Below are 19,145 nucleotides of genomic sequence, written 5' to 3'. Positions count from 1 at the left end.
AGAATGGTTGCCATGGTAGCAATCACATGGTGTCAGATCCTGTGCAGAGGCTGTCAGTCAGTTGATCGGTGTGTCACTCTCTTTCTCTATGTGTGTGTGTGTGTGTGTGTGTGTGTATCAGTTCATCGGTAACAGAGACAACAATTCTGCTCCAGATCACCAATTCTTTTCATTATTAAGGCTCAATCTATGAAGACAGTAGAGGGGCCAAATAGAGCTTGTCACAGTTCCTGTTTATGTCCCTTGGTGGACTGGTTGTCATTTTGATTGATTACATTGCCAGCTCATATAATGCTTGTCTTGCAATATGTGTCCACTCAGCACTGCACAGCACACAACTTACCCTGTGGGCAGGACTATGCACTTACTCCAAACTACTGTATATATCAGCTAAGTAATGTTTCGTACAAGCACACAAACATATAGTATCAAAATATGCTGCAAAGGAAGTCGTAATGCATTTTCACTATTATAATCAATTACAGCAACTAAATCTGTCACATGCAAGTCTGAGTGACTTTTAGTAATACCATTTGGTACAAGATCAGTTGAAATTTATTTGTGTATTTTGGGGGCTTTTTTCCCCATTTCATTTAATAGTTACAGTGTAGAGACAGAAAAGGCAGGGGAGAGAGGGGATGATATGCAGAATTCAAACCCAGGCCGTCAGTTGAAAATTTATATGGATAAGACTTTTTTTTCAGCATTCTAAACTTTTGTAGAAAGATACAGTTTGAAGATGCATATTCCATTCTTTCAAGACATCAAAGTAGCCATTTCAAATGGAAACCTGCCTTTTTAGAGACAGTGTTTCATATTCACACAAGACCTTTATCTTCCTTGAGAGTGAAAATGAAGAAAGGAAATTACGTTACGACACTGTTGCAATATAACTATTTACATTAAATTATTTAAGTGTTTATAATTACATTATAATATCAGTTATAACATCTGCAGTAACTTGTAACCCATGGGCATAATAAAGAAACTGTGCTAGCCCACCTACTAAAAATAATGAAAATGCTAATTTAAAAATCTGAAACTGCCTCACATGTTGAAGTTTAAACTCCAGTACTTTTTAAATCAGAGCTTCAGGCACATATGCCCTATGTCTCCTAGAAGATATGTTCTCCACATATTTGCATAGAAATTGCATGAATAATGTGCCCCTATTGCTAAATAGCCTTAAAGTTGATATTTGGCTGCAAGGGCTTAAGTGATCATTTAATATGGATTAGCTCACTCAAATCTTGGTGAATTGCCTAGGTTTTATTGTTAGTATTGGATATTTTATTAGGAAGCTTTGCATAAGCCCATAAAAGTTTTGACTCCCCTCACTGAATTGTTTCACATGTCACTTACCTCTACTCCTCAGTAAGCTAAGTGTAGAAAAATGGGCAAGTGGCTCTGGTTTCAAACTGGAACAAATGAGACAAAGTAGCACCAAATGGAACATGTTCCCTTTTGTAGGCCTTTCCAGGGTTACGTTGACTTTAAATGGCTTCTAAATGCCTGGCTCAGCAGTGCAAATAAAATTAAGTTATTGAATACAATGACACTGATTTTCCCCTCATTGTGCTATTAATATTTGTTGTTGTATAACTAATGTTGTCTTCAGTAGAGTAGCTGTGACTGAGACTAATTGACTGCATATTTACAGTTCTATTACATTTAAAGTCTTAGCTGCATATATCCTAATTTATATGCCTTTCTTCAAGTCATCTGGACTGTTAGTGCTGCTGACCTGCTGTATACTGTAATTATTCTAGCTCTACCATTTGCTATAAAAATATTTTGTTGTGTCATTAAAATACTCCTGCAGACTTTATTGTCTTATTTCAGTTGCTGTACTGAAAATGTGAAAATATATAGTGAATTTTGGAGAACAAGTAACTTCAACAAAGGACTTTTTATGTTTTAAGTTGCACATCTTCTGGAACCTTATCCACAAAGACCAGACACTGTTTTCCTTCTTACATTTACATTACATTTACTCATTCAGCTGCCACTTTTATCCAAAGCGACTTACTAATGCTTACAATTGTCACATGCCTCTGAAGCAACAAGGGGTTAAGTGTCTTTCTCATGGACACATTGTTGGATGTGTCACAGTGGGAATTGAAACCTGGGTCTCTCACGCCAAAAGCATGTGTCTTATCCACTGATCCATGGCCACCCTATTCTTTAATTCAATCTGTCATTATTCTGTAAAACTTAGACACTGCAGAATGTAGAATTCTGTTCGGATGGTGATGATGATGAATAACAGTTTCTCATGCAGCTCTCTTATTTCTGTTTCATCTAGGTTGCCAGCTCCAACTGTAGCAAACACAAATCGATGACTGAGAACTCCGCCTCCCATGATGGACAAGAAAAGTGGTGAGTGTCACTAAGCGGGCTTTTAACAAACAGTCCCCTTGATTCTAACTCGTGCCACAAATCAGTTTCTTATGATTTTTAATTAATTAGTCATGGGCTGTAGAATCAGATTTTGTGTTCATTATACGATATCTGACATAATGGGTTAAACATGTAACTTCTTGGTCCATTATACGGGCAAAAGCAGTGAAGGGTTTTTCCTTCAGGTGATAACCAATCTCTGTCTCATAAGTTGACACAGCATGAGCAGCATTTTGCATGCTGATTAGTATGTTTTGGCGCAATCACTGCATGATAATTACTTCCCAGTAAGTGATATGGTTTTACATAATGAAGCACCTTGTGTGCAGCACAGTACAGCCTGTCTGTACAAGTGGGTGAATAATGCTAATAATAATCTGTTATTTGGTTCATGTTCATTTTGTCAAAAATTTCAGCTATAGTTGTCATTGTAACTATTTGTAGAAGCAGTAGAAGACTGATCAATCAATATTGATTGATTTTCATGTTAATTCCTTATAGCCAACGGCTTTCAGACCAAGGCCAGTGAGGGCGGTGTTCAGAGGAAGCAGCTGCCCTACTCAGTGGAAACTCCCTATGGCTTCCACCTGGACCTGGACTTCCTCAAGTATGTTGACGATATTGAAAAAGGCAAAACCATCAAAAGGGTCCACATTCAGCGCAGGGTCAAGGGCCCACCCAAATTCAGCACTCTGCCCAGGAATTTCAGCCTTCCTGGGCATGGGGCTAGGCCTGCCCCTAAGGAAAAGGACAGCACATGGTCTGGGACATCCACCCTAGGGCCCAAGCCTAAATCAAGGGTAACAGAGGTCCAACAGATCTTTGACTTCAAGGCAAGTGAAGGGGCAACTTCAAGCCAGAGCAGCAGGGGAACAACCAGTCAGGGAACTGGCTACAGTTCAGCTAAGCCCAGAGATGAAGTAGGAGCTGGGGCTCGGGATGTTGAAGAGAAAACTGTGGAGATTCAAAGTCGGCCGAACCTGCTCCGAGCATCAAGCATGCCCATCACCCTACAGCAGCGGAAAGGTTCTGATTCAAGCAGTCCAGACCGTATTGTGGGAACACCGGAGAGTGGCTCAACGGAGAACATGTTCCGGGCTTCACCGGACATAACAGAGAGACGGTGTGTTCCCCAGGATCGGACAGGGCTTCACCAGCAGATCACAGTAGCGCTGAAACGGGTCAGAGAACTAGAAGAGCAGGTCAAAACAATCCCAGAACTAAAGGCTCAGATCTGCTCACTGAGGGAGGAGAGAGAGCAGCTACTGCTTCAGCTCCAAGCCCAGGCCCAAGCCCAGGTTTCCATATCATCCTCTACAATAGCACAGAGTTATGATTCTGGGACACACACTCAGCCACAAGGACAAAGACCTTCAGAAGGGTTCAACTTAGCTCTGATGACTCAACGCACTGGAGGTTTAGAAGCTTCAGAGTGTGTGCCAGCAAAGCCAGGAACAGGGAAAGAGAAACAAAGTGTGACAGAGAAAAGTACAGTGTTACAAAAAGAGAGGGAGATAAATCAGGAATCTGTCAAGAGTTCCTCAGCACATGGAGACATGGGTACATTGTCAGAGAGACAGTCACAGCCATCAAAAAAATCAGACCAACAGAAAGAGACATCAGAGAGTCCACTGGAACATGCTGTGCAAAAGCTATCACAGGACATTGCAGGACAAGAATTATCATCGCTTAGGATGGCTATAAAAGATGTAGAGACTAGCAGTATTCAAGATGGTAATGCAGCAAAAGGAGGAAAACTTGAGGAACCAGACCGTATGAAGCTGCAGGAGAAGTTAATGACACTGGAGGCTAAACTTACTCAAGCTAGCCAAGAGCTGGAGAGAACTAATCTTCTTTTGAAAGAACAATTAGAGGAGAACAAGGTAAAAGAGGAAAGAATACTACAACTGAGTGATGGAATGAGAGTGGAGGTGTGTACTACAGAAGCATACAGCAGACCAAGAAGAGAGAGTATTGACACAGGGACAGAGACTGAGAAGGTAGATTTTTCAAACCAAGAGACAGAGACAGAACCACCTGGTAAAGTAGATCAGGGAACAGATACAGATAGAATATGTATTGAAGTGGGTGTACCCAAACCAGAGACCGGAAGTATAGATCAAGGAACAAAGAATAATAAAGTTGACACACATGAACAGGTGACAGAGATGGAGGCAGAAGTAGCTCCTGTGAGTCCACCAAGACCCAGAGCCAACAGCATGGAACGGGGCACAGTAACTGAGAGGATCACCACTCAGGATCAGATGACCGAGACACCAGTTGCTGAAAGGGTCAACCAAGTCACAGAAACAGAAGGAGAGACAATAACAGATCATCCTCAGAGACCGAGGGCCAGCAGTGTAGATCGGGGGACAGAGACAGAGAGAGTGAACACAGTGGACAGAGTGACAGAGACAGAGGAAGCAGAGAGGACAGACCAGCAGACTGAGACAGAGATAAACAGACAACAGGATAACAATCCAGGAAGAGATGCAGAAGTCGAGAGTCAAGTGAGAGAAAGTGCTGGCAGAGAAACAGTAGAAGATGTAGTGACTGTGGTCAGTGAAAGAGTGGAAGCACATGAAATAATTCAAAGAGAAAGCGGAGTTGAACAAACTGTTGTTTCAGATATTGTAAGCCAGGATGAAGCTTGTGCCAGTCCACTTGTTGTAGCAGGAGAAAATACAGAAAATGAAATTGAAGCTGTTATGGCACAGAATGACTCAGAAACAAAGGAAATGATCGCCCCAAAGAGTGAAGTAACAGAAATTGTTAAAACACAGCAGATTGCACTTGAGACTGTAGAAAAGAAACAAACAACAGAAGGTGAAATTGTATGTGCAACAATCAAAGAAACTGTGGTCATTGACACAGTTGTAGTAGCAGCAGAGAATGGAGCTGAGAAGACAGTAGCTCCTGTACGACCCCAGAGAGGCCGAAAGCCCTCGGCAGAGCAGGCACAGCCATCACCTCCTCAACTTCAGGCTGCACCTGTGCGTCCCCGTAGGGGATCCAATGAAACTCAAGCCGATCAGTCCCAGCCCCATGTGCAGGTACAGGGTCCACCTCAGCTCAAGACCCAAACCCCCACACAGCTCTCTGAACCACAGGTAAAACATCCAGCCATATCTCTGTCTCAGGCTGGGGACCACACCCTAGAAAAGAGGACTCCTGGGGAGTCTAATGAGAAACAATCTCAATCACAACCTCAGACTGAGACTCAGTGCCCTTCTCCAGGCTCCAGTGAAGTCCAAACCCGACCCAAATCAATTCAAGCACAGTTTCAGTCTCAAACCAGTGCAACTCGACGGGACTCCAAAGAGCTTAAAACACCACAGAGAGGATCCAGGGTATCACAACCTCCTATTCGTGGATCCGGAGAAGCCCAGACTCACCAGGTGTCATGTGACACCCAACCTCAGTCTCAGGGCTCTCGTAGAAGTTCCAGTGAGACTCAACACCCTCACAAAGATACCAACGAGACACAATCACTGCGCAGGGGCTCCAGTGAAACATCCCAGCGTGGTGGTTCAAGTGAAGCCCAGGCCTCACGCCGGGATACTGGAGATGCCCAGCCTCCTCGTAGAGGCTCCAGTGAGTCACCAACATCGCCTGCGGCTTTGGGCCAAGTCGTAACACGGTTAACAGGGCTTTTGGGGGAACAGTGGGCACAGCTGGGGAGCAGCTCTGGAACTCAACAGATGGCCAGCCAGCAGGAAGGCCCCAGCACACAGAAACAGGCGGCAGGGAAAAGAGCAGAGGCAGCCAAAGGAGCATCAGCCAAGCCTGCAGGGAAAGCAGTCCCTACAGCAACAACAGGGAAACCAGCAGGGAAGCCTGGTCCCTCCAAAATGAGCTCTATTCAGAGTCAACTGGTCAGCTCCCTCAGTGTCCTCTCTGCCTTCTACTCACCAGGCCAGAAAGCTGCTGCTGCCAGCAAACAGCAAGAACAAGGTAGGCCTGTGGTTCAGTTAGGAACCTGTGGTTTATACTGTATATACATGTTTGTATCTCTCTGTCATATATGTACTTACATATATGTAATAGACTCAAAAATGAAGGGGTTTAATAAACTGATACTTTGCCAGTAGTCTAATGACCCTGAGTGATATGGACATGATTTAGTGTCACATCTACCTACTAATACGACCAATTATTGTCAGTGGTTTACCCGAAGGCGAAACATCTACCTTGCCTTCTAGTTCAAAGTTCTGTTATCTCTGTTTTTTTAATTTCAGTTTTAGTCTACTCCACTGTAGCGTCTTCTTCTGAAACTTTTATAACATTACAGAGGTAAAAGCTTAACTCAGCAGGCTCCATCTCTACTTAACCATTTTAATAATCAACTTGCCAAACCTGTTTGTAGTTTATTATATTCAATACAAATATAACATATTATTTGAATGACAACATTAACGTAACAGGTGAGGTAAAAGAATAGCATTAATCTGCTGAGAAACTGTAAACCACATGATGATATTATGATCATATACTCTGTGTTGGCAGCACATTTGCATTTAATAATATATAGACATTTAATATATATTGTGTGTCAAAGATACAATAACTATTGGCTGTTACATAAAAGGGTGGACAACAAACTAAGCACTGGTGAAATGACATGGTACAATATCGTTCAAGAGTATATCAAGTACATATTGCTTGCTTTACACAGTATTAACAGACACACTTAAGGAAGTACACAAGCCCTTACTTACAATACAGAGTCAAATGGACACTCAAGCACAGAAACACACACACACACACACACACACACACACACACACACACACACACACACACACACACACACACACTTTCTTCCCTCTTTTGATGTCTCGCTGTTTTGTTTCTGGCCCAGGAGCTGAAGTACAGAATCACTCTGCTATCACACACATATTTTATGTTCAAAGTTCATTTTAAGTTCAGTGTTGGGAGTACAGTATACAAGAGTGATTTTGAAATTTGAAGTTGCTTTCTACATCTTTGACACCTGAGATTCCCAGCCGGACTTCTCTAACCTCAAATTACATCAGTGTTTTACTTCTACAAATACTGGAAGAAGAAACCACCACTGTTACATTGAGAACTCTCACTCACCTCAGTCTTCACAGATTTGAGTTGAGCTTTAGATATTTGTATGGATGAGTGAAATATCTGTGTCTCTGACACAGTGAGGGAAGGTAAAATTACACTATTTTTTATTCATTAAAAGATGGCAAGAGGGTGTATATAAATGCCAAATATGTTCTTAACTTTCCCATTTCCCTGCTGCTATCTCCTTGAGAAATACCGGATCTAAAAGCATTCTTCTTCTTCCATGGTGGTCGCTGGGATCTTTTCAGCTGGTGTTTTTTGGCTCAAAGCCACATCCTTATGTCCTTACATGAAACATTACAGAGCCTCTGCACCATGTCTGCTGTCAGGCACAACTAAGATAGCCATACTGGGCTTAGAGCCAAGGGGAGTCAGCAAAGGATCCCATGCAGAATCAATTATAGGGCAGTTACATACTTGACAATGTCAAGGTTGTATGTTGCTATCAAAGCCTAAAATCTTGACTTGTATATGCCTGAAAATAACTGCAATTGTCTGTTGATTTGACCAAGATTTTTTTAGTGTACTGTCATCTGTCATCATGTCATGTCATATTTGCGTGTAACAATATTTGTCAGGCAGAGAAAAGTCATTTTTCTTGACAGTGTCGTACAGAGGACAGACTTCTTTGTAAATGTAAATGCTCTGTATTTGTATAGCGCCTTTCTTAACTTCTAGACCTCTCAAAGTGCTGTTTCCTTGCATTCACCCATTCATACACTGAGCCTAAGTGGTGAAACAGATGTCAGATTCATATACCAATAGAACAGCCATCAGGGGCAATTTGGGGTTCAGTGACTTGCCCAAGGACACTTTGAGGAGGAGCCGGGGATTAAACTGCCGATTTTCCGATTAGTGGGCAACCCGCTCCACCTCCTGAGCCAGAGCTGCCCGCCTCCATCTGTCTGGAGTATACAGATGGAGACCTAGCTTCTCTTACCCCTGCAAACACAGTTATTCCATATGATGAGCTTTACTAATTGATAAGGCTCAGGAGGTAGAGCGGGTTGTGCATTGATCATAAAGTGGTATATATAATACCCGGCTCCTCCTTTCCACATGTCCAAGTGTCCTTGAGCAAGACACTGAGTTGCTCCCGACGGGTAGGCCAGAGTCTTGCACCTCCGGTAAGGTATAAAAAGTGCTATATAAATGCAATCTATTTACCATTTACTTTCTTGTAATTGTATTGAGAGATTCTTAAATATCATCCAGGCTCAACGTGTTTTCTAAGGGATACACATACAGGCAGTGGACCATATACGCGTGCACAAGGAAATTCAGCCAGTGTGTGTCAACCATTGTCTGTGGTCTCATGAGCTACCAATATCAGTTTGATGTATTGCTTTTACTGAGCCTAATTTTCTTTCTTTGCTGGACAAAAATACACTCCTTCAGAAATTTTTTATAATTATATGTTTATAGAAACTTATATTTGAACAGAAAATGGAGCAACAGTGTCTGCATGTTTGTACGTAGGTAGACATCCTCTTCTAGAGGCTATTCAACTACAAAGTTTAAACTGTTATAAAGCTATAGGTAACAAGTCTTAGGAACGCTACTGGAGGTTGAACATGTTGGTCTAAAATCTTACAAAGATAATATATATTTTACATAATTTTCATTGTCATTCAAACATTCAATGACCTTATACAGTTAGGGGTAACCAGTCTGCAAGTCCATTCTCATTGCACTCATGCATTCATTGACAGCAAGTTTACGAAGGGTTGAAGTGAGTGTCAAATCATACATCTAGCTATGGTTCAAGTTGTGATGGCGACACTGGTTAGTAACCATGAATGTGCTGTCTTCCTAACCTAAATCAAGTAGTTTTAAAGTACTACTGAGCTATACCTTAACAAAAAGGGTGGTAGATCTTAAATGCTCATAGAAGCCACTGACAACAACCTTCTATGTTTTGTATTTAGGTATGAGAAAATGCCAAAAGTGACACAGAATATGAATTGTCTGGCATCGTGCTACATAGACATGTGCTACATGGGCGGCTGTGGCTCAGGAGGTAGAGCGGGTTAGCCGTTAATCGGAAGGTTGGTGGTTCAATCCTTGGCTCTCCCTGGTTGCGTGTCGAAGTGTCCTTGGGCAAGATACTGAACCCCGATTTGCCCCTGGCGGCTGTTCCGCCAGTGTATGAATGAGTGTGAATGTTAGTTTCCGTTTGAGCACTTAGGCTCAGTGTATGAATGTGTGTGACTGGTGAATGCAGATGTAGTGTAAAAGCGCTTTGAGTGGTCGAAAAGACTAGAAAGGCGCTATACAAGTACGGAGCATTTACAACACATACTGTAAACACTAACACTCAAATTCTACAAAGGCCTAATGAATTTTTCCCACCCTCCCTTTTTCATTCCTCTTTCTCCCCCTCTCTCTGTCCTCTTCTCCACCAGGTCTCAAATCTATTATGAAGAAAAACGGTGTTGCTGACAAGCAGGGGAACAAAGGAGCCAAGAAAAACCTCAAGTTTGTTGGGGTGAATGGAGGGTAAAATCTTCTTTTTGATCAGTGTCCAATCTCTACATGATTAATATCTTCATGTGGGCTGCAGTGTGTTGTACATTTTTAGTTGTGCCCATGCATGTCTTGTTACTGTTTTACTTCTAAATGATAATTAACCCTTAGGCATCCTTTGTGGACGTTATTGCAGAAAAACTGAATGTAATGTTCTATTGTATCCTGATTTAATTTAAGACATTCTTCAAAGACATGGATTACATATCTTTAATTTTTCAGCGTTGCCAGGTTTAATGTGTAACATTCTGCAAAATGGCTTCATCTGGATTAGCTGGTTAGCCAGAAAACTTTAAATTCAGTTTTATTAATATTGCACCAAATCATAACAGAAATTATCTCAGGGCACTTTTATAGAGAGCAGGTCCTAGACCGTATTAATGATATTAAGTGTAATAAAAGTAAAGTATACACTTTACGAAAAATAAAAAAGTACAGTCAGACTATATTGTGCTCAAATCTATTGCCCATATAGGCTAATTAGTAGGATTTTGTTCATATTCATCATGGAGAATTTTAACCAGGTAAATACTTGTTCATATTTATATTTTAGTAATCCACTGGCAACAATATTTTACATACTAGTCTATCCCACCTGTCTCTAGAAAATTAGTACAAATAAAATGTAAGCATAATAATAGATGATGGTCACCAGCTTACAGGTTAACTCAGTGTCATTGTCTATTTTGTTGATTCATGATTTTCTTTTTTTAAATAACTGTGCATTTGTTAATGATGCAGCATGAATTCTTACTAATTTTGTAGGTAGCCGACGAAAGCCCAGACAGCTTTCTCATTGTTCGTCTGAGTTTGACCACATGGACTGTGGAATAAGTCCAGCTTTGTTTCGCACATCTGATTCATGCTGTTAGTTTCAAGGCTCATTTGAAGACACACTGCCCTGAATATGACCTCACTGCTGCTACTGAGAGTGTGAATGTGTGTGCATATGAATGCATGCAATGTGTTGTACATTATGTGGTGTGTGTGCATATTTTTGTCAGTATTGATGATACCTCAGTGCTTTGTGCAAGTGTGCTTATGTCAGCATTTGCTGATGCTGGATGCAGTGTGTGTATTTGTGTGTGTACGTGCTTTTAAAAGCTAATGAATTTTAAGTAAGCAGATGGTAGTTGTTGGAAGAATAAAGGTGTGTCTATTTCTTCCTCCCTGTTTTAGAATGACCTGCAAATATAGCTGCACAGCTATTCTCCAAACAAATAATACATTATTACTGGTATTGTAAGGATCTACTCTTTTATAAAAATACACTAAGTGTGTTTTATAAGAAAGGCCATACCATTAATAAGTTATATAAGATAGTCCAGATTTGTCTTCCTGACAAAAAATATCTCTCCGTTTCTATGTTACACTGCTCGATCCCGAACAAAATTGAGCAGTTTCTATTTATAATGAGACAAACATATTAGACAACAATATTTTCTTTGACTATCTTTAAGCTTCTGCCCACAACAGGATGTGGGCTGCTGTTTGTACTTTTTCTCTTTGGATAGTCTAACCTTTCTTTGCTCTCCCTTGAGCTCCTCTGGAATCCAGGGAATGCTGTGGCCCCCTGAATGCCTCTTGTGGTGTGGTGCCTCAGTGTGTGTGCATGTGTGTGTGTCAACAAATAAGCATGAATCAGTGGCATTCAAAATAAGACTTATCTGATCATTGGCTTCACAGAGGTTCCTTCATAATACACCCCAATGATCACATGCTCTCTCACACACACACACACACACACACACACACACACACACCCTACACCACCAGAAATAACCACAGCTCTAAATATATCATCAGCCTTGAAAATGTTGTGTTTTGTCCAAGGTTTCAAATGTAAGCATACAAAAATATACCTGTGGATTTTCATGTATACGTTTAACTGTGTGAAGGATGTTTTGGATATGTGGGCGAAGTTAGTATTAGACAAGCATCTTTTTCATGTCACGCTTGAGGTCTAGAGGGGAATGACCTGTTAGTATTTATCTAGCCTTGGCCTATGTTGACTTTACTGCTTTGTTTTTACCTGCTTAGGTGTTTCATCAATGTGGCTGCTTCCGTATATGTCTAATTTCTGTACACCTGCTTACTTTTAGTGAAGAAACATGAGTTAAATGCTCCACAGCCCACAAAATGTTGTCTCACCTGCATAATTTAAAGATGAATTTCTTCTATTTTCTCACTTTTTAGGCAAAGGTTGTCACATACAGTCTTTAAACACAGACTAGAGTTCACAAAAGCTTTATTATAGATGCTATAATGTGAATAATATGTCCACTTGTTTTTGTCCTACTCCAGCTATGAGACGACATCCAGCGAAGAGTCTAGTGGAGATGAGAAGGCAAAGGTGGAGGTGGAGGAGGAAGAGGAGGACAGCTCAGAACCAGAGGTAGAGAAGGAAAAGGAGACGGAGTTTCAGCCAGCAGAGAAGTCTGAGGAGGGAGGAGAGACCCAACAGAAGGATGCAGAGGTCTCAGCTGAGGAAGGAGGTGCAGTGGCTGCAGAGAAGGAGAGTGAAAGAGGCCTGCTGGATCCAGACGTCAGCCAGGAGCTCCTGGAAGAACAGGCTGAAGGGTGAGAAAGACAGTAAAGCTTAATTTATACTTGTGAGTTAGGGTAGCTAGGGAGCCTATGCAAATGTAATTATACTTCGGGGCTATAGTGGCAACAGAAATACCACGTGTTTACCTAATGAATGACTGGCCAGCATGGACTGCTTTATGTTGCTAGTAGAGATTGTTTATAGTGAAGAATACAGGAGGCAAGTTGAAAAATTGTCTCCGTCTTCTTTTTTCAGATTTATCAAAGCTCTCAGCTGCAAACCTTATCCTCACAGTGTTCTACGCTGTCAATTAGAGAATAAAAAAAAAAAAAAAACATGACAACCGCACTGAATAGTCTCACATTAAAAAAATAAAATTAAGTAGACCTCCCCACTGTTCCTCATATCATAAATTGAATGAAAGAATGTAAACACAGTCAATGCACGGAATATATTTAAGCACAACACAGTCATATCACGTAAAATGCATCCATAAAGATGTGTGATGTCAGGTAAGCACAATAAGTGCTTTGTTTTGTGGCCAGCTAGTCTATATACTTTGTCAGAGACAGGTGCTGAATGACGCTTCTCATACATACACACACAAACACACACACAAACGCACACAATCCAGAAATCTAGTTAAAACACACTCATAACTACTTACACTTCGTACACCCCTGCTTACTTCTTAATATTTTGCACAGACTCACTGCCACACTCACACACTATAAGCCTCTGTCTATACACATACACACTAAATGCACACCTGCTTCCACATACACTTTAATGTACAGTAGCTTCACATAACTTGCTCCTCCCCGACTCAGTATAAGCTGCTCTCAATCTAATAGAGGCACACAGACACACTTCATTTCCTTGAGTGCCCCAGGGCTCGACATTAGGCGGGGTCCCTAGGAGAAAACAGGAACTGTATTAACTTATCACTCAGCACATGTCAGATCATTCCATGTTATGGCTGGAGTACAGTACACAGTGAGAGTGTCATCCACTCAGGTTTAGTGCTGTTTGAGATGTACAAAATGACTTGTACAGGTCTGCATGAATGTTCTTGACCCAAAAACAAATAATAAAAAAAAAAGATCTAAGATGGGTATAAAAAAAAGACTGCCCCTTACTGTGTCATCTGGCCTTTGTTTCCAGGGAGAAAGTTGACAAGAGTTTTATAGATGCCTGCCTCTATGTAAAAGACCGCATGGAAGAGGTTTCATCCCCAGATAAAGAAATGGTAAGAATTTCTTTTAGCTGACAGCTGTGGGAGATGATTTTATGTACTTTATCAAATCTGAAAAGTTGACCTCCACACTGTATCAACTATAGGCTTTTGCCTTGTGTGTATCTTTTTCTAATTCTGCAAAAATGACGCCCTTTTCACTTTCCAAATTTTGTTTCTCAAACAGTGATAAAAACAATTTTTGTGGAGAAATGTGGTTTACAGTGTCATTTCTCAGGCTGAAAATGCAAGCTGCTTAACAGCCCAAACAGTAAAGATTATGTTCAGGAAACAATAAAAATGCTGCCACTGGCATCTTTTTCATTTATATAATTTCTATTATTCCTCTCTCCTCAGCGCCAGGTTTTAGTGGTGCTCTACCAGGAGTGGTTCAAGGTTTCCAGTCAGAAAAACTCACAGGCTGATACTGTCAGATTATACCTGCGACAAGTGGGCATGACCACACCCACTCTTCTGCCATATGTCGTTAACTTGACAGACGGCAATGGGAATATGGCCCTCCACTACAGTGTGTCGCATTCAAACTTCCCTGTGGTGAAACTGCTGCTAGATACTGGTGAGATGCAAACACACACAGCAACACACACAGTGGAATGGAAAACAGAAGAGCATAAATGCAGAAACACAATTGATCTATCTAAAGACATTTGCTAGATAAGGCATTTAAACCCTGCACAAAACTGTACAAAATGCTCTCTTTACTCAGTAAAACATTGTGTTTGTGTATTCAGGTCTATGTGAGACAGACAATGTGAACAAGGCAGGCTATACCCCAGTGATGCTTGCTGCACTGACAGCTGCTGAGACCCCTGATGATCTGGAAGTGGCACAACAACTGTTGAAACTGGGTGACGTCAATGCATGCTCCAGACAGGTAATATACATGCTTGCACTGACATATCAGTTCCCCTGAATATACTGAATATCAAAGGATTTGCTGTGTTGTATGATGTTTTATTGTTGTAAAGGAAGTTGTATTTCAGGGACAGTAAGTCTGGGAATTGGATACATCCTCTGGGGAAATCAGAGCATGTTAGGAAATGATTACAAGTCACTTACAGGAATACACCATAACATCAGCATTTTTTTTCGACAGGAAGTCCATCTGTAGTGCATACCAACCAAAATTTATAAATGGGAAGAAAAAGCATGTTAGACTTAAAGCATACTTTGGTCAAGGGAACCCTTAAATGTACTCTCACAAAGTAGTGTATGATCTCCAAGCAGAACTTTGAGGCTCTCATACATATACCCCAGATATGAAAGTTTAATTTGAAAACATAAATCTTTACTCTTAATTTTTCACTTTCACTCACCTTTCCTTCTCTTCTTCTTCTTCTTCTTCTTCTTCTATCCTTCTTTTCCTCCCTCATTTTTCAACCCTGCATCTCTATACATTTATCTCATTATCTCCCCCTCAAAACTGCCCTCTCACTGTTTAATTCTAATTCTCTGTATTTCTCACTGTTTCTCTAGGCAGGCCAGACGGCACTCATGCTTGCAGTGAGCCACGGTCGAGTTGCCATGGTGAAGCTGCTCCTGAGCTGCGGCGCGGATGTAAATGCCCAGGACCGCGAGGGCTCCACAGCCTTGATGTGCGCCTGTGAACATGGACACACACATATCGTTCGTTTGCTGATGGAGACAGGTCGCTGTGACACCTGCCTCACAGACAAGGTGAAGATAATTCAAACTCTCCATCAAAATGGTTTAGAAGGTATCAAAGGTGAGAGCCCTCCTGAATGTGTTGTCTCTTCCCCCAGTGATGTCTCATCCAGTAAGACATACAGTAAGACCTTTTCAAGAGCTTCAGATTGTCCATACCTTCCCTCTAGGATGTGTACATGAGTATCCTCAAACAGTTTATATTTTTTTCTTGTAACTGGGCATCAATTGAGGCATCTACAGATCTGTACTTTGCACGTCACTACATAAACAGTGTGGCTCCACTGATGTTTTAGCATGCAGTCCCATGGGTGAACTGTTGCCTTAGTGCGCTGCCAAGTTTAAAATATATCACAATGTTGTGGGAATAACAGAATGCGGCTCATCCCACACCAAATATGCTCACTGACAGACCTGTGTTTAAACATGTTTATAAAATACAGAGACAAATTGAGCTGCTCTCTGTAGTAAAAAAACATGGCTTTGGTATGGATTCACCTCTTACTCCCACAATAGCATGCATTTATACATGGAGCAAGTAGCAGGGAAGACACTGATCCCTACTGATGGGGAACCTGAGACTTCCTATCTGTGCTGTTTTTGTTTTGTTTTGTTTAATTCTTTACTGAGAAGCCTGGGATCACTGCTTCATTTCAACAGCTGGTTATCTGCTGCTCGTACTACATGAATGGTCACACAGTCAGTGCAAGCTGTCCCTGTGGTTAGCATTAGGTGACCAGTAGTTGGTGCCTGGCCCACGCATGGGAGATTTATAGTTTAACCTAGTATACAATTGATTCCTCTAGATTCCCCTCTGCAGTCTGAGGTTCCCATTCAAAGAATGGTCATATTACATATGGTATCTTGCTCTGCCAGTGGACTTACCCCTTGCAAACAATCTTTTGAGCACTGTCGTTAACACTGTTCCAACACTGCAGCTGCTCCACACCTGTGTCCAACTGTGATTCTAGTACCCAAAGGATACAAGTATTGTCACTGCATGTCATTGCTTCCAACAATACTATAACATTATGGCATATATACAACATTTTCCTACCAATTCCCAGGGGGATTAGAATTCACCTCACTTCATGTGTTCTCAACAATTAGCCTAAATCATGAAAACTCAGTACAGCAGTTCAGTTTGTAGGTTGTTTGACCAGAATTTGACTGTACCATATGCATGACCGATATTTGTCTATACAGAAGTATCCTGCAATTATCCTTTAACTCAGCCATCATTTACTGTGTACATGACAACTTGTGAGCACATACACTATATTTAATGGTAGTGGGGGACAAACATCTAAAAACTGAGAAAATATGCAGCTCTGGCAAGCAATATTTGATGATATGCAAGTAAATCAACAGGTTTGTGAAATTTACATAAAGTATAATTCAGAGCATTCACACTGTTCTGAGACATCTGTGTTCCCATGAGACAAGAGGTCTCTCTCAGTATGCAGCCTTGTCTGCTCTAGTTTGCTGTAATATCTAATATCTAGTCTTTGATTAGACAAATGAATAGGAAACACCAAGACAAACTGTGAGAATGATGCAGGAAGTAACAAGCAGCATTAATGCAAATATAGATGTAGCATTCTCATTTTTGATAACTGCTAGTGGAGCATGACTTGTTCCATAGGTATTAAGTATGTTGAGTTTAATGAGAGACAGAAATATCTGAGATGGTGATGATTACAGAAATTGAAAATAAAGACTTCAGTAAGAGCACCAAAATCATCATGTGTGTTTAAGATGAGCAATAGACAGACAGTTCTCTTTAAACCTTGTACATTACATATATTTTGATTTTCATAGGTTTTGTAGTATTCATATTGCTCCTGGAGAAAGTATAGTGTTTTTTATTTATGTCTTTTTTGTCTTTCTCCCATTTCACTTTCCCTACCAAACCTCCCCAGGCTTATTATCATGCACGATGCAAAGAAGCTTATCCGGGGATATTATTACAATCTTTGTTGCACATTTTGATGTGTAATTTGGGAAGAAAATTAGATAATATTTACAGAAACATGACAAATCATATTCTCAACGAATATTTGGCATTTCTAGATTTTTTTTTTTCTAGAAACTGAACCCAGGTCTTCCAGTAATGTTACCATAGTAGTATTGCCTGTGTCAGGGCAGATGCAAACATACTGTAAATACCCACTTGCTAGACAAGGAGCAACACAACACTGCCACTGTCAGGATAAGAACACCCACTGCAATTTCTTTGATAGGAAAGTATGACATTTTCTTTCTGTTTTTCCACAGAATGGACAGACAGCACAATCGGTGGCAGAGGGAGGCTCCCACCAAGACATAGTTGACCTTCTGAAGGCCCATGCTGAGACCCGAGCCTCTGAGCCCTCATCTACCACAGACCTCCTCTGAGCCAGGCCAAACCTGTTTACTTTCAGCTAACTGACCCACAACCCTTCAATTTCCAAGACCCTCTGCCCACCAACAAAGAGGGAAAAGGTTGAATTTAAGGCAAGATGACACCATACAAGACTGTGTGACCAGTGGAAAAAGTGGATACGCTCTGTTTACTGTGGAACTACATATACACTTCTGAGGGTGTCTAGCCATTTATGCCCACATTCTTCTTCCACATCTCTGCCAACATGCCCAGTGGGTGTTTATGGATATGCTGCATCAACCACTCAGTGGACAGACAACAAAGGGGGGCCGGTTGGATTGATGATAAGAAATTACCATACTGACAAGTGTGATTGACGGGATATGGTGAGAATATAACGAGGGACCAGGGATGGACGGATTGTCAAGGGTTCTTATCATCAACTTTCTCTTCAAGCAAAATACTAAGCACATGATCTACCTGTCAAATATACGATATTGAATATGACATTATTTCTATTTTTTCTTTTGTGACATTGACATCATCCTTGTCATATTTGGACATAAGCCATTATTGAGAACATAGTATGTAGAATGATATTAACAGAATATAATCATATACAAACACAGAAACTGTATTTTCTACTGCACTTTTTTATTGTGTTCGTGTACAGTAAATAGGCCTCTCTAATATAGATGTCCAAAAGAACCTATTTATCTCCAAAACAGCGAATTAGAAAACTGAAAAAAAGAATAGAACTTTAGTCGAATTTCCCATTATTCAGTGGATATTTGATATCATTTAATGTATTGTTTTTGCAATAGTAATGATGTTTTTCACATACGGGACATGGTGATCAACATCTGTGAAATACTGAAAAACTGTAAAACTTAGTTGGAGATAAAATGTTTCTGTTGGGCACAAAGGAAATGATTTTTATAACCACCGTATAACCAGATTAAAGAAAGACAAAAGTCTTCTAAGAAGAGGACTGCACTGTTCAGGAGGTGCTGCATGCCAATACACAGTTATTCCCCTACTGGCTGTCTTATAGTACTAAATAACAGTATGTTGTAATACTGTCTGTTCTTATGATTAACATCTCTCTCTTTCTTCTTCCCTCAGTTCAAATATAATGTATGTCTTGTTCGCCTGCTCGTTTCAAATCAAATCATGTATGCAACTGCTACAAAATGCACAATGAATGTCAGGCTGGCTGTGATACATTCCAAGAAAACATGTAGCAAGTAACTATACTGGCATGGATCATGGGACTAACAGAGACATAG

The 19,145-nt window shown here is 40.8% G+C and overlaps 1 protein-coding gene across 2 annotated transcripts in view; it reads left to right on the top strand.

The window, feature by feature from the left end:
• kank4 (KN motif and ankyrin repeat domains 4) overlaps nucleotides 1-18,933 on the top strand; it is a 69,373-nt gene extending 50,440 nt beyond the window's left edge. For both annotated transcript variants that reach the window (XM_038715289.1, XM_038715290.1), the window contains exons 2-10: nucleotides 2,306-2,379; nucleotides 2,902-6,354; nucleotides 9,903-9,996; nucleotides 12,328-12,603; nucleotides 13,736-13,820; nucleotides 14,163-14,382; nucleotides 14,558-14,700; nucleotides 15,303-15,503; nucleotides 17,769-18,933. In XM_038715289.1, the coding sequence (XP_038571217.1) occupies nucleotides 2,361-2,379; nucleotides 2,902-6,354; nucleotides 9,903-9,996; nucleotides 12,328-12,603; nucleotides 13,736-13,820; nucleotides 14,163-14,382; nucleotides 14,558-14,700; nucleotides 15,303-15,503; nucleotides 17,769-17,888 (4,611 nt within the window). In that variant the 5' untranslated portion in view covers nucleotides 2,306-2,360 and the 3' untranslated portion in view covers nucleotides 17,889-18,933. The remainder of the gene's footprint in view (nucleotides 1-2,305; nucleotides 2,380-2,901; nucleotides 6,355-9,902; nucleotides 9,997-12,327; nucleotides 12,604-13,735; nucleotides 13,821-14,162; nucleotides 14,383-14,557; nucleotides 14,701-15,302; nucleotides 15,504-17,768) is intronic.
• Nucleotides 18,934-19,145: the final 212 nt, after the last annotated feature.

The sequence above is a fragment of the Micropterus salmoides genome, unplaced genomic scaffold (assembly GCF_014851395.1).
Source record: "Micropterus salmoides isolate LMB-PRFRI ecotype aquatic unplaced genomic scaffold, ASM1485139v1 Ms_hic_scaffold_13, whole genome shotgun sequence".
NCBI lineage: Eukaryota > Metazoa > Chordata > Actinopteri > Centrarchiformes > Centrarchidae > Micropterus > Micropterus salmoides.
The sequence above is the reverse complement of the archived record's forward strand: the minus strand, read 5'-3'. Positions and strand labels throughout refer to the sequence as shown.